Below are 15,088 nucleotides of genomic sequence, written 5' to 3'. Positions count from 1 at the left end.
TTCAAGGCCTGAAATACAGCCTGGGGCTTTCAGGTAAGAACCAGATATTTTTGACCCTGAGTCCTGGGAGGCCTTCAATGTTTTTATCAAGAGATCACCAGCTCAGAGTTCTGACATGTAAATGGCAGCCATCTCCTTGAGCCAGTCATGCTGGGGACAAAATTCCTGCCATGGAATGGTATTTCCTAGGATTTACAGCTTGATTTTGCAGCCAGCCTCTGAAACCCCAGGGAAATACTAGCTGTTTCCAGCTTCAACGCAGATTGAAGCATCTCACCCAGCTGTACCCGGGACCTTGGTCAGGCCCCTCCCAACCAGCCCATGAGGCTCCTATTCCTAAAACAGATGTGGCTCAGCTGTCCTAAAGGGATCTCCCTCGGTTGTCCAGGACCTCACTCCCAAAGTCCCTTGGAGGAAAGCATACGTCCAAGAGCACAAGGGGACAGTACCCCCAGACCCCAAAACCTTGAGCACAGCCAGCAAACCTTTCACTTCTCTCCTGGCACAAGGTAGGATGTGGTGAGGTAAGGTGGGTGGGGCAGTTTGGTGGGGAAGGGCAGGCAAAGCTCAGTCAAGAATTCAGCTGCTTTGGGCCCCAATCAAGTCACCACAAGTCTCCCTGAAGCTGTCCCCCTTTCCTGTTGCCTGCTTCTCGCCTTTCACAGGCACAGTGTGCCCACTGTGCAAGGACGGAGGAAGCGATCTGAGAGCGAACTGCCTGAGAGTGACCAGCACACACGTGCACTTGTGGCAGAGTTCCTGGGCTTGCTCGGCCTGCCTGTGCTGGATGCTGGCCTAATTTGGAGATCCACAGCTCCACCAGGCACCTGACCAAATGCTGGCTGAGTGTGCTGCCTGCCCCCTCTCTCGATGGGTGCCATGGAGCAGGCACCAGGTCTGCTGGCTCTGTGTAGCACTTGGCCCGGCCCCCATAGGGCTGGCTCAGACTGAAGGAGCTCAGGGGTGACAGCTCAGGAGTAGTGGCTCTGTGCTGCCCTCACCTTCCACGGGGGCTGGAGCCCTAACAGCAGGTGGGTGATAAGAGGTTTGGAGAGCTGGTGAGAAGGCCACCTGCCTGTCTCCAGGGCAGCAAGAAGTGAGGCAGCCACACTTCCATTTAAACCTTTTCCCACTTGGGAAAAAAAGTGCACCTCACTGCCGACAATCATTTAACATCATGCGTAGGAATGCTACGTTTTCCAGGATCTGCCATTTTTGGCAATTGAGAACCACTTTATTTTGTAAATGGAAATACCACCAGTAAAAACAGAATGCTATAAACAAAATAATGTCATTTGTTTCCAAAGACTATCGATATATTAGAGCAATATGAAAATAATAATAAAAGCGAGATATTCCATGGCAGACTTTGGGGGTAAGGTTAGGACTGTAATACGCGAGTTATCTTGGGGTAAACGCTGCAGCCACAAGTGCCGCTGGTGAATATTCTCAGAGCAAACAGGAAATGGGTTAAAGATGTTTATTAGCAGCTGCTCCATACCTGGCAGCCACGGTGGAGTTGAGATGGGAGACAGGGCACCTTCCTGGGAGGAGGGAGGACTCTGGACTCCACGTGGGGTTCTCAACTACCACCTACCCCAGCAACCAGGACACATGCAGCGATGTCTAGAGACACTAGGGGTTTTCGTGCTGTGGTGGGGGTCCTCTAGTGCAGCAGTCTCCAACCTTTTTGGCCCCAGGGACCGGTGGACCGGTGCTCCTATGAGAATCTAATGCCTGATGATCTGAGGTGGAGCTGAGGCGGTGATGCTAGCGCTGGGGAGCGGCTGCAAATACGGATGAAGCTTTGCTCGCTGGCCCATTGCTCACCTCCTGCTGTGTGGCCTGGTTCCTAACAGGCCACAGACCTGTACCAGTCTGCAGCCCGAGGGTTGGGGATCCCGCTCTAGTGGGAGGCCACGTATGCTGCTCAACATCCTCCAATGCATAGGTGGCCCCACAACAGATGGTCCCAGAAGGCAACAGTGCCAAGTTGAGACCCCACTCTAGAAAGCGCATGACAGATGCCTGGCCCACATGCCACTGTTCCCCTAGCCAAGGCAGATCTACTAACTGTTCCTGGCTCTCTCTCCCATGGACCCCAAACCGAGGCATAATTCTTGTTTCAACACAGAGCTCCAAGTACGGGCAGACATGGATAAATGACTTTACAGTTCTGCCTACTAGAGCTTTAGCTTCATGGGGCCCCAGTCCACCTGGAAGGCAGGCAGGAAAGTGACCATGGTGAAACGGAAGTAGTGCAGGACCTCCCAAGGGACAAAAGGTAGGAGTGTGGGAACCCTAGGACCCCACAGTATGACTCTGATGGCTCCTGTCACACTGTGGGGCTCCCTGTACCACACCACCCCTTCTCTAGGGATTTTCAGTAACCTCAAAGCCACCTCTAGCTTGCATTCCACCTGGGACGGTCCCTACTCCAAAGCCCCTGCACCTTCCGTCTGCCTTTCTCCCCTTAAAAAATGTAGCCACTAGTAACACCTTCAGGAGGGCTGTTGGGAACGAGAAAGCTAACACACAGCCAGATACTGGGCCCTTTGGCAAGTCGCAGTGTCACAGACTGCCTTGGGAACCAGGCAATGCTGGCCTCCTACCCACTGAGATCCCCCAGAGAACCAAAGTAATTGGGGTGGGAGCATTCAAAAGGCCCCGGGGCCTTCTGACTTCAGGGAAAACCAGCCCAAATTCCTGTGTCTCACACACGCAGCCATGGAAACTATCACCCTCGGGAAGGGGGTGGGGGAGGGAGGGGTGTACTCCAGCCTCAGAGAAGCCCAGCAGCCACGTGCATGTAGGCACAGGACCAGGAGTGGCCCTTCCTCCCGCCCGGGGGATGCACCAGCCCTCTGCCTCCGGAATCAGAGAACAAAGAGCTCCCCACAGTCCCTGCAGCCCCCGCACCCCTCCGAGACCTTGCCCTACCTCTGTTCATCAGGGGAAGGCCTGGTCAGATGCTCAGCAGGCTTGGCCTGGGCCCTGGGTCCAGTCCCTCATCCACTCTGGCCCTGCCTCATGTTTGGGAATGGCGATGCGGCAGGAACCTGGGTTCAGGGGAGGCCGAGGGTAGGACAGTGCTCATTTACCACTATTGTAGCTTCATCGCCACAAGTTCTTCCACAGCTGTCTGTCTGTGATATAGTCTTTTCAACTCCTGGCAGAGCTGGCTCCTTGGCCTCACGATCAGCTTCAAGACACAAATTCCAGTTGGAAAGGACCTCTTCCCACTGCACAGGCTGAGAATCTACCGTGCCAGCATAGGACTTTGTGGCTACACCCCCATTCCTGCTGCAGCTCTGGCCCTGACTGCTCTGTCCATGCGGCTGACCGCCCAAGGCACAGTGAGTTGAGGGCGGCAGTGGGCAAGAGCCCAACTTTTGGGCCTTTGATTTCATCTCAGAGGGTGGCATCTCATGTGACTGCAAATCTATTATGATTCTGGATGCTGACTTAGCACAGAGCCGTGCAGGCCTGATGAAAGAACTCAATTAAAAGTTATCAAAGAACACCCACAGGAAAAGCAACAAACCTTCCCTCTATTGTAGCTTCATCGCCACAAGTTCTTCCACGGTGGCTGAGGGGGCTCCCATGTCTGCCATGTGATCAACACTGGGCATTCGAGAGGAGACCGGCCCTCAGCCCCATCCCTAGCTTCTGGGGCATGGATGACTGGTGCAGAGAACCGAATCCCAGACCCATGCCCCACCTACAGGTTACAGCAACCTACAGTCATAGCATGAAGCTGATTCCCTCTGAGATGAATTTTGCCTCAGGTGCCCTAATGTAAGGAGGCCAGGCCTGGGAGCATTCCATGTGCGGATCCCCTCCCTCCCTTCAAGGGAGGACAACCCATCCTACTGGCCGTGGAGGTGCCTGGCAACATTTCATGGCAGCAAGAGATGGCCCCGAAGGCCCTGGGGCTGCTCTTGCTAGTATCACCATTTCGCAGACTAGGAAACTGAGGCTCCAGGAGGCGAGGTAACCAAGGAGAGGCATCCTCAAGACCCAGGCACTCCCAGACGAGTGGCTCCTTCCTACCTGCCCCTGCCTGGGGTTCCTGGCTGCCTAGGCTGCTTGAGTGGACTTTTCTCACCACCTCCCCCATAAAGCCCATCACTGCGCTCTCAGGCAGGACAGTTGGGGCCTTCCGCCGAGAGAGCTCATGTCCCAGAACATGGTGATCATCACAGGCCCTGTGGGGTTGCTAACACTGATACATGGGATTGGACAGGCCACTGCTTCTCTGAACCCCGGGGGTCCATTAACCAGAGAACCAATCGCAAACTGTAAAGTGACTCAGACCATTCTCTAGCTCTGAGAGAACACTGTCACTCACAGGCCTGCCTGGGCCTTCCCTACTGCAAGGCTGCTCCTTCTGGCCAGGGGACATCTCCCATGCTTCCTCGATCCCCCACCTTCCAGTCACTGTGGGACAGTGCTAGACACAGGAGATAATCGACGAGGACTCTAAGTGCCTCTGCTCCCACTGCTAACCACACCAGGTCTCCTGGCACTTAAGACAATGTCCCAGTGGCTGCGTAAGCTAGCGTGAGCTGCTGTGGAGGCTGAGGAGACAAGGGGCCAGGGACGGGGCCCCGGTGCAGGGGACATCTCCTCCCATAACTCCAAGTAGGGCATCCTGTTCAGACACAATGTGAAAGGGCAAGAAAGCGTTTCTGTGGAACTCTTTATCTGCACAACTCTGCGATCCACTCTGTAACTGCTCAAGGAGACACGAGTTGCTCTTCCACCGGATGCCGCAGGAAAACCACAAGGGTTCCATTGTGTGTCCTCGGCAAAGGACACAGGCACGAGGGAGGATCCTTCTACACCCCACTCCCACCCTCCCACCCTTCAGGTCTCAGAAATGCTGCTCGGCTTTAGGAACAGCCTGACCTTGGGGCTGTGGACCCTGCAGGGCGTCACAGGTAAGTTGACAGACAAAAAGGACAAAGGCGGGTGGAGGTGGCTGGAAGGTTCTTCCTGAGTCGCAATTTGCCTGCTTCTCTCCGTGGCCTGCCCCCAACCCCCAGCCAAGCCACCCCACCCACGCTTCCTGTGATGGCTACTCTGGCCACCCAGATCTGAAATGCCCACCTGGGCTCAGTCTCCCCTGCTGAAAAGACTGGGAGTGAATCCAGGCACCTCAGATGGCCCCGCATGCCCTGCTCACCCAGCATCCCCCACGCCCAGCCACAGGGGCAGTCTGAGCTCCTCTCACACCCAAGACCTCAGCCCTGGGGCCTACAGAGCAATCCCTTTGTCACGTTAAACTCTGTGCCTTCATCTGGCCACTCCTTCCCACCCTCAGAAGGGCCTTCCTGGTCTGCTCTGGAGCCCAGTCAGCCCATCTACGATTTTCCTGTTCATGTTATATTTGATGTCCCCGTGCCATAGTACTGGATAGCAGGGCTGTGTCCTCACTGGGTCTCTGCACAGAACCACACTTGGAGCCTCAGAAAGTTCTGGTGAAGAACGAGGGCAAGACTGTTCATGAGTCTTACGGCAATGAGGAAATGAGGCCAAAAGAGGCCTGGTGGCTGACAAATGGCCGGCTGGACTTGAACCCTGGCCTGCTGGGCCCCACTCCAAGCACCTTCTGCAGCCCCGAACCACCTGGGTACCTGGAGTGGGCCCCCAGGGTGCAGAGAGAAAGTGCCTGGGCCAGTCTGCCAGATGACAGGTGATATTCTCCAGACACAGGATAGCCAGAGGCCAATCTCAGCACATAACGCTGAGCCCCTGCCAGAAGGACCCAGCCCTCCTTCCCGCCCATCAGCACAGGGATCCACAGGGAAAGAGCAGGCTACTCGAGAGGGAAGGAGAGTCAGACAACTGTTGTGGGACAAAGGGGTCAACGTTTTCAACAATGTGTCCTCTGGAAAGGAAGGCATTCATCTGGGAACAAAGTAAATCTCTTGAAGAAAAACAGGAGACAGGAATTTTGCAGACACCGCACTATATCCCAAGTTCAAAAAGGAAGTGCTTTAGGGTGGTAGGATGTTTTCGACAGCAACAGAATTATAAACACATTATGTATTCAAGCTGAACAAAAGCTCTTTGCTATCCCCACTGAAATTTGTTTTTACGAAAGTCAGGTTCCCCCCTGCTACATTCCTTAACTTTCTGTATTTGATCCTATCAGCCAAGAAATGCCTTCACAAGCAAAGCTTCTATCAAATGACCCATCTTCTGACCAGACAAAGTCTGGTAGGTACGGAATGGATTTTTTCCCCCATCAGTCCTAACTGCCGAGCTCTCCATGAGGCCAAGTTCCTTGACACCTGAGGAATAAGGAGTAAGATAAAGTCTTGTCTTCAGGAAGATGCTGGAACCTTAGGCCCCTGAAAGGCTCTGGAGTATAATGGGAGTACCCAGAGAAGCAGCGGTAGGGATTAAAGGCAGATTCTGGCCCATCCCAGCCCTGCCTGTTTGGCTCACCCACAGGTGGTGGTGTTTCAAGGAATTCCTGGGTGACCTAACATCACTGGTTGGATGCACACTCCCAAGAGGAAGTGTAGCTCCTGAAGCAGTGCCCTGGGATACCTTCCATAAAGTTACTACAAATAGGGTGGAATTTCTCCTTCAATGAGGATGACGAGCGTAGCTCCGGGCGCTGGGTTCTTACTAGGTGCCATGCTAACACTATCGTATATATTGATGTATTGACCAAAGACGGTCTGCCCGAATTATCTGGATTCTTGCTTCCACTTTATTAGGTTGGCGTACACCAGAACTGTGGGCTTCTCTCTATGCTGAGAGAGGAGCAGTGAGGGCAGGCATTGTGGCAGCCACTGCAGCCCCACGTGCACCCAACTCTCCTGAATCATGAGATTCGTCACCCCCGAGTCCCATGGTCTGCAGATGCCAGATTCCTGCAAAGTGCTGTGCCCCGTGTGACCAGTAGGGGGGGGTGGAGGGAGCAGGAAAGTCTAGAATCTCAAGGATGGATTTCTGGGTGTCACAGGCAGAAGCCCTGAGGACACAGGTATGGGGCCATTAGGGGGCGTTCCATCTACACAAATCACAGCTAGCCAGTCCCAAGCGGGGCTGAGCTATGGCAACAGCTGCTGCTGCATGGAGCTTCATGTGAGGAGAAATTACATGACGGGTGTGTAGCCCCTGTGCCTGCACCCAATTGTGGAAGCGACCCAAATTCTGGCTCTCCCCATGAGGGCTCTGAGCTATCTCCAGGATGAGCTGCCTCAGGCCAGCAGTGCCCTTGATGAGGTAGGGGACACACACAGGGCTGGTTTCTGTGTCCCCAGCTTTCTAATAGTACTCATCAGGTACAGAGTGAGGCCCCAGTGTCCAACCTGCCCCAACTCCCCAGGGGGCTATGAGGAGCTTGCTGTGTATTCTCATGGTGACCTCGTCTGAAGAGGCTCTCTTGGACCAGCCACTGCAGGATCGCTCAGCTGTGGAACCAAGACAATGCCCACCCTGGGCCTGCTGCCTACCCCCTCCTGGAGAAACTAGTACTTCTGGTCACCAAGAGACACTTATAACAGTGTTCCTGACAGCATTTTCCATAGTGGCCAGAGACGGGGGGACCACTCCATCCCTGCCCACAGAATGATAAGCAAATCACAGCACGTTCACAAGGAACAGGGCCCGACAGTGAGACAGTGCACTGCCACCAAACTCCACGGCCTGGGAACTCACGCTTGATGGGACAAAGTACTGATCGTGGAGGAGAGATCAGCATGGTGCACACTGGTGGTTAGGGGAATCCATGGACCCCTACTGGGGTCCCGGCTGTTCTACATCCTCCCCTGGGGGGTGGCCACAATTTACCTATCAGGCATCTATAATCTGTGTACGTTCACATGTGAAAAAACTACTTCAATAAGAAACAAACTATTAACAGCTCCTCTCTGTGCTAAGATGAGCCAGGCACAGTGGTAAGCTCTCTCCTCAAACCCCACGTCACCATCCTACCCGCCGTGCCCCTCTCCCACACCCCTCACGGCTCTGGGACTAATTTAACTTGTTGGGTGGTGTTCGGTCTAACTCAATGTCAGTGCCTCTCCTGGGACTGCGTGACCCAGCTCACAGTGCCCCAATTCACGTACACCCTTTCATGCTAGCATGCTAGATAGACCTGAGGGCTGGGGGCATTCGGGGCGGAGGAACCTCCTGTTTAGGGTGAGGGTGCACAGTGGGTGACTTGTGTCAGAGCATGGCAGATCTGTGGGCTGGCTGGGGACATTCAGAAGTGGGGACTCCCCCCACCCTGCGCATAACAGGCCCTCCAGGATGGCTATCAGGACTCAGAGGCCACACTCACCCTTGCCGATCTGGATAAAGCCCAGCAGAATGATCAAAGCCAGAGCCAGGAGTTTGGCGGCGGCGAAGGCATCCTGGACCCGTGTGGCGGCCTTCACGCTGTAACAGTTCACGGCCGTGAGCAGCACTGTGGAGAGAAGGCAGAGAGTGAGTCCCGCCCAACAGGTGGTCGGCACCAGGGGAATAGGCTGAAAGGGAACCCAGCCCTTTGGTGGGGGCTCATCCTCTGGGACTTGTTTTGATAAACCTGACAGCTCTCCAGGCCCAAGGTCAAAGGTCGAGGACCACACTCCGCTTTAGCTGTGATCCTAGGCACACCTGGGCTGTCACAAAGGACATTTTTCAAAGAATGAATTTCTTTCCGTTTTTAGAGAATAAGCAGCATTTTATTCTATAACAGTATTACAGAAAGCAAAATAAAATGTTTAACACAACTTGAGGCTATTACAAATCTAATCTGGCATTACAAGTACACATAGGCTCAAAGACAAAGAAAAAACTGTTCAATACGGTTAATAAGCCCCTATCAGGACTCTGGTGTCAGCTTTAAATGGTATATCCTGTAACCATCAAAAAAACACCACAGTCCCTACTCCTTTCCCCAGTGTCCTCAAACCCGTGTGACTCATCAAACTATCTGACAGAAACAGACCTGCTCAACAACAAAAGGTCACCTTGACACGCAGACAAAGAGGTTTAACGCAAAACAAGTGTTCTACACAAATGTTCAAACAATGGAAAGTATTGAAATCTGGACACATTAAGAAAGAAAGTACTAAGGTTTTAAGCTGCCTGAATATTTTAGTAGAAAGGAAGAATTCGTTTTCTCTCTCCCTCCCACCCCCTTTCTAGAACGCTGCCGAAGAGCATGTGTCTGAGCAGTGTTGGCACTGCGTTGCAACAGGGTCTCTAAACACAGTGCATGGTCATTAAACTTCTTAATAATGGATGTTCTCTGACTTTCCACTAAAAGCAAAGTCATAGGAATGGAAAGTCAAAAAAAAAAGGGTTCAAGGTAAAAAATACCCCCAATGAATTTCTCAGATATTAGAAAATTTTCAAGATGTAAAAAATGCTTTTTATCCGTATTAATATTTTCTCACACAGTAGATTTACTGCAATCTGAAAACTCTATGAACGCTTACTGTAGTTCCAGGGGAATTCAATGGGAAGAATCTGGAAGAAGGAAAGCCACTATCTAAGTCAGTCACAGAGTTTCCTTTCCGTGCAACAGCGACTGTTAAGGCGAACAGCACCTTACCAGCTGGGGCTGCTTCGTCCATTACCATTTGATCAAAATGAGTCATAAAAAGCGGGTAGTTATACCCAAAGTAAACAGGAAACAAAAACAAAACTCCCTAATCGAAAAAAATACCAAGAATATTTAGAAGTGGTTATAAAACAAAATATTAAAATGCGAGGGAACAGTATAGACCAGAGCTGTTAAGGTTTGGTGCTGGCATTTGAATTCTTCAGGCTCTGGTCACTGCTACCAGGCGTAGGATAACTCCGCTGTGGTAGTGTGGCATTTAGACTTGGTCAAAATTCTTCAGATTCACAAAGTTCAATGTCGTTTAAAAAATGAAATTCATAACGTACTCTCCCTCTTCCTCCAACTCGGTTTCTTTGTGCATCACCACTCCGGTGACCGGTACGTCGGGGTGCTGCTCTCTGGCTTCCCTGATGGCCTGGGCCAGCACCTGGTCATGATCGATATCTGCACCTCCCGTGATCACGACGCATTTCTCAATTCTTGTTTCCAATATTCCACCTTTTACAGTTTTGGTGATGTGTGTGGTTGCTGTTGTTGACACAGACTCAGATATGACGGTTTGTGTGGTCCGTAACGTGCCCTAGTCACCATCAGCCCCGCCATCAATCTGTGCAGACCCGTAGGTGATGATTCAGGTCTCCGTTTGGACAACAGAGACTTCCTTGGTAGAGACTTCTGTCCTTTGCAAGGCATCAGAAATTGTTACCATCTCTGTTTTTACCACCGGTGGTCTGAACAAATAATCTGTGGCAAAACATCAATGTCAACATGAGACATCTCTCTGTTAACTTCTTTTTTTTAACGCCTACAGCACCGCACCTGGTCTTCCTAGGTGGTCTCCCATCCAAATACTAACCAGGCCCAATCCTGCTCAGCTTCCGAGATCAGACGGGATCGGCACGTTCAGGGTGGCATGGCCGTAGACTCTGTTAACAAACTTTATATTGCTTGTCCTGTGTGTCATCACTCACCTCTTGCCCAATAGCGCCTTTGTGTACACTCTTCTCTGAAGATACCTTTGGGGCAACTACATTTTCCTGGATCACTGTTTCTACTGTGCTGACACTGACGCCTGCTTGTTTGCGTGGGCTGGCTTCTGGGACTGGTTCCTTCCTCTCCACTACCTCGGCTGCTCGGCCAGGTATTTCCTCCACCTCTGCTCCATGCTCCTATTCTGCCTTCATGGTGCCCTCGGTCACACAGCGGTGGGGCTAGTGCTCTCCCACGGCTCCTTCTTCTCACTGCTGCTGCGGCTCCAGGAAGACAGGCAGGTAAGGTCTTTCTGGGTCAGAGGCTCCACCTTGTGGATTGCTCCAGGACCCCTCCCCCAGGTGGTATCTCTTTACCATGTATTTCTTCAGAGATTACTCTTTCGTCTTTCCCATTTTCTGCTTGCTTTTTCTCCACTACAATCGGTCTCATGTGAACGCTTTCCTTCAATGAGTTGCACGTGTGGGGCTTTAGTTGGGCTTCTGATGTCCCTTCTGCCATCTCTGTCTTATACCATGGCGGTGTTGACAGCTCCGTGGTCACGAGCTGCAACCTCCCCAGCAAGGCCAGGAAAATCCTTAAGATTTTGGTCCACAACACCAACTAAAGCTCCATCTAGACTCCTGGAGAGGAGTCATGCACTCAAAGTGTGGTGCTGCCCTATTAATGAAGGTGCTTGCCTGGAGGGTCTGGGCTTAGATATGCTGTAGCAAAATCTGGACCCCAAGGTCAGGAATTTGGCCTTTGGTGACTGCTCTGGAAACACAAGCCTGTAGAAAGTATGATGTTCCACACATAATTTCTATAGCATTTTTGCAGCCTGGCGGTTCGGCAATTTGAATCCAATGTACTCTCAAATTGTTCTAGCTATGCTGGCCTAACTTTCATATAGAAGTTACTCCACTTAGAGGAAATCTTCAAGATTTTCAGCCAAGTAAAACTATTGATTCTTACTCTGTCTTTGTAAATGGCATGGTTGATGTCCACGCCTTCTGAGTCCTTCGCATGATGTAGGTCACGCCATGTATGGAAAGCCTCTTTGCATTTTCTACGAACTGAGAATCAGCTTGTGCTGGAGATAAGCCCCTGTGGGTTTTATGCAGCTCTACCATCTTCTTTTCCAGCTCCTTCGTCTGTGTGGGGAAAAACTGGAAGTCACTGAGGTCATGACCAGCATGCTCTTCTGGGTTACAGTCTCCAAGTTCAGCCTGCAATGTCTAAGATCTCAGGGAAGCTTGAGTCACAAAAAGAGCGAGGCAGGTGGTCAGAGGCAGTGTCTTGCCTGAGCTGAAGGTACAAGAAGTATCTGGCAGTATCTTCAGTCAACTGAGATGGATCAAGAGGACGAAACGTCACATATTAAAGGTGAACACCCAGGGAAGATATTCCATAGTTGTCTATTTCTTTTGCGGAGTCTAGCCAGTTTCTCTGCTCAGGGCTTTCCCTAAACAAAAGTCCAAAGTAGTCCTCCAAAAGATTGACATGTTCACACACTTTGTCAAATAACACTTGGCCCTTAGCACGTTTCTCTAGGTCGCAGCTGTACCTGGTGCCATCTAGGAAAGTCACTTTACAGTGGACAGCTTGGTCTTCTTGGTGATTTTTTGTGAGGCCTTCTCTGCTTTCTGCTCACTGGTCTGTACTTCCTTTGTCTCCTTTTGCTGCTTCTTCTGATTTGTCTTCCTGTATTTACCTTCTCCTTCTCTCCCTCCTTGACTTCTTCAGCAGGCTGTCTCAGGACTGCTCACTGAAGGTTTCTCTTCCTTGACATCGACTCTGATCACCCGTCACCCTTTGGCCTGCCTTGCTTCTCAAGGAATAGATTCCTCCATCTAAAACCTGTTCTTCCACAACAGTTTTTCAAGTAACACTTGGTCCTCACCTTTTTCTTATCTCCTCCACCCTTGGCCACTACTAAGTTATAGGGCTTTTGTTTCTGAAGCCATGGGGGTATGAACAGAGAAACCTCCCTGCTCGCTCTCAGACGGATCCTTCTCTCTCTTCTGGCAGCGTGGACTACTTTGGCTTTCAGCTGGAGATGACTGGGAATTTTTTGCCTCCTCTGGATTGGATGACCAATTCTGTTGATTTTCTGCTATTTCTTTAGGTTTCTCTTTCTCCTTGGTTGCACTGCTCCGAACTGGTCAGATTCCTTCTTCACTTCCTATGCGGGGCCTACTTTAAGTAGTCATTGTCACAGCTTATGCTCAGGAGCTTGCTTATTGAGGGTTCTGGTCCTGCTTCAGCCCCCAGGCTGGGCCACCCCTCCTCCTGCCTCCCTCCTCTAGGTTTCAAACTGAAATTCCCTGTCTGGGGCTGTCACAGGCCTCTGAGTACCCCACTTCTCGGCGGCGGGAGCCCCTACTGCACCCCCTGCCTGATGCACCCCAGTGTCGCAGTATAACCCTTAATGAAAGCATTTCAACCTCTTAAGGCAGGGGTCCCCAACCCCGCCCCGGCCACAGACCAGTACCTGTCTGTGGCCTGTTAGGAAGCGGGCCGCACAGCAGGAGGTGAGCAGCAGGTGAATGAGCGAAGCTTCATCTGTATTCACAGCCTCTCCCCAGTGCTAGCATCACTGCCTCAGCTCCACCTCAGGCATTAGTTTCTCATAGGAGTACCTATCCCTGGTGCTAGAAAGGTTGGGGACCACTGTCCTAAGGGACCGACGGTCAAAACAGCTATCTTTCCTCCCCTCCCCCACCCCACCATCCGCGCACCTGAGTCAGGTCTTTGATGAGTTGACTGCTGTCTTCAGAGAGGTTACGTAGCAAACCTGCCATTAGGAGGACTGCATTCACCTTTTTGCACCCACTCAACATTTAGCATAACTTATTGGGTTCACACAAGCCCACCGAACTCCTTGTAAGTGGGAAACCCTTTCTTCAGAGGGAATCCTCTAGAATCCCACAGAGGAAATAGGTGAGTGAGGTATTCTGTTGGCATGAATCCATGAGACAAACCAAGTGGTGGGACCATGGGGACAATTCTGACACCTGAAATGGGGGTCAAATGTACAGTCACAGTCCGGGAGTCAAAAAGCAGTCACGCTGAGGCGGTCCCAGCTGGCGGAGGAAACCACATGTGCTCCAGTTCACTGTTCTTGTAACAGCAAAGCTTGAAAACTGAAAATCGCACCAACTCACTGGTGGGAATTGAATGGGAGCAGAGGTGGGGCAGGGCGGCAGCTAAGCCAGTCTCGACAAGTGCACCCGGAGACAAGCAGGCGCTGCCTGGGCGCCAGTAAGACCTCAGCCCCGTGCCCGCGGATGTGCGCGGATGCCGCCACTGTGGGTTCAGGGATCCTGAGAGCTGGCTGTTCGCACAGCCATGCGGTCACCTTCCAACGAAACAAAATTATATTAATGGAAACAAACACAATACTGATCCCTTCCTATTAACTCATCAGGTCTCCATGCTGCTGAATACGCCGCCATGATCTTGTCCCAGCTCCCTGTGTTTGAAACCAGCTACCCTGGGAGCATTTGCACCAGGGGACAGAAATCTGCAGGAGCACAGATGAGGGCCTTTTTGGAGGGCTGATCATTAAATATTAACCGGAACGGCCGGGACCTAGGGAAGGGCCTTTCCGCGATGGGCCGCAGTAAGGTAAGAAAGCCTGGAAAAGCCTTTTGCTCATCCTTTTTCTTTTCCAGATAGAACTAACCCAGGGCTGAGGGACCCCAGGTGGCATCTCTCCTCAGCTAGATTAATTACATGTAATTTTACAATTTGAGGACTAGGCTCCAGAGATAAATCCATGCTAATTAAATCAATGAAACCCACAGATTCAGGTGGAACAGGAAATCTTCCCAGTGTGCTCCGGATAGGATTACGGGCCTCACTGCCCTGCCTGCTTCTCTCTCTCGTAAATTAACTGACGCCTTAATAGCACCCTCCCCCTCTCATGTTTTCTTCACTGCTCTGAACTCTGGCTGATGCAATGGCTGACCGAGACTGAATGCTGGGCACTGAGAAAGTTCAGACTCAAAAACGTTTTGAAAGTACTTGCTTTGGGCTGCTATTCCTAAACTGAAATACTCAGAAGTTCTCCTGTACCAGGTATGATAGCAAAGGGATGTGACATATGGCCCTGTAGTAGCCCTTAAAAGTGGGGACCCTGGCAGAGCCCCCTGGATCATAGACTGTGGTTTCGTACCTGTCAGAGGCTCTTAGTAAGTTGAACTGCCTTGGAGTGGTAGGGGTTTTAAATGAGGCAGTGAGAACATGGGGCTCATGGCATAGTGTCCATGTCACAGGTTCTGAAGCCACCTCTTGAAAGAGGTGGGGGCTGATGTAATGTATGGGGCAAACAGTAGCAGTGACCTTCATTGTGTGGCTCTAGGGTAGAAATACACTTGGTCCAGGCCCTCAGGGCCAATACAGAGACAACTGTCCTGTACTAGCCACGTCAGCAATGCCATTCCCAGCACAGAAGAAGAAACAAAAGCTCAGAGAAGCCCCCTGTCTAATGTGGTAGGGGCAGACCCAGGACCGAGATCCAGGTCTCCAGGGCCCTCT

General features: G+C 51.6%; 1 protein-coding gene, 1 long non-coding RNA gene and 1 pseudogene across 2 annotated transcripts in view; 1 reads left to right on the top strand and 2 right to left on the bottom strand.

The window, feature by feature from the left end:
• SLC7A5 (solute carrier family 7 member 5) overlaps nt 1-15,088 on the bottom strand; it is a 42,981-nt gene that overhangs the window by 14,213 nt on the left and 13,680 nt on the right. Inside the window, exon 2 of the mRNA XM_039888710.1 lies at nt 8,306-8,431. Coding sequence (XP_039744644.1) covers nt 8,306-8,431 — 126 coding nt within the window. The remainder of the gene's footprint in view (nt 1-8,305; nt 8,432-15,088) is intronic.
• LOC120581055 (uncharacterized) lies at nt 10,385-10,502 on the bottom strand (annotated as a pseudogene).
• LOC120622909 (uncharacterized) overlaps nt 14,113-15,088 on the top strand; it is a 3,411-nt gene continuing 2,435 nt past the window's right edge. Inside the window, exons 1-2 of the long non-coding RNA XR_005658590.1 lie at nt 14,113-14,176; nt 14,356-14,629. This is a non-coding gene — a long non-coding RNA (uncharacterized LOC120622909). The remainder of the gene's footprint in view (nt 14,177-14,355; nt 14,630-15,088) is intronic.

The sequence above is a fragment of the Pteropus medius genome, unplaced genomic scaffold (assembly GCF_902729225.1).
Source record: "Pteropus medius unplaced genomic scaffold, Ma_sr-lr_union100, whole genome shotgun sequence".
Taxonomy (NCBI): Eukaryota; Metazoa; Chordata; class Mammalia; order Chiroptera; family Pteropodidae; genus Pteropus; species Pteropus medius.
Note: the sequence above shows the minus strand (reverse complement) of the source record. Positions and strands in the feature narration are given on the sequence as shown.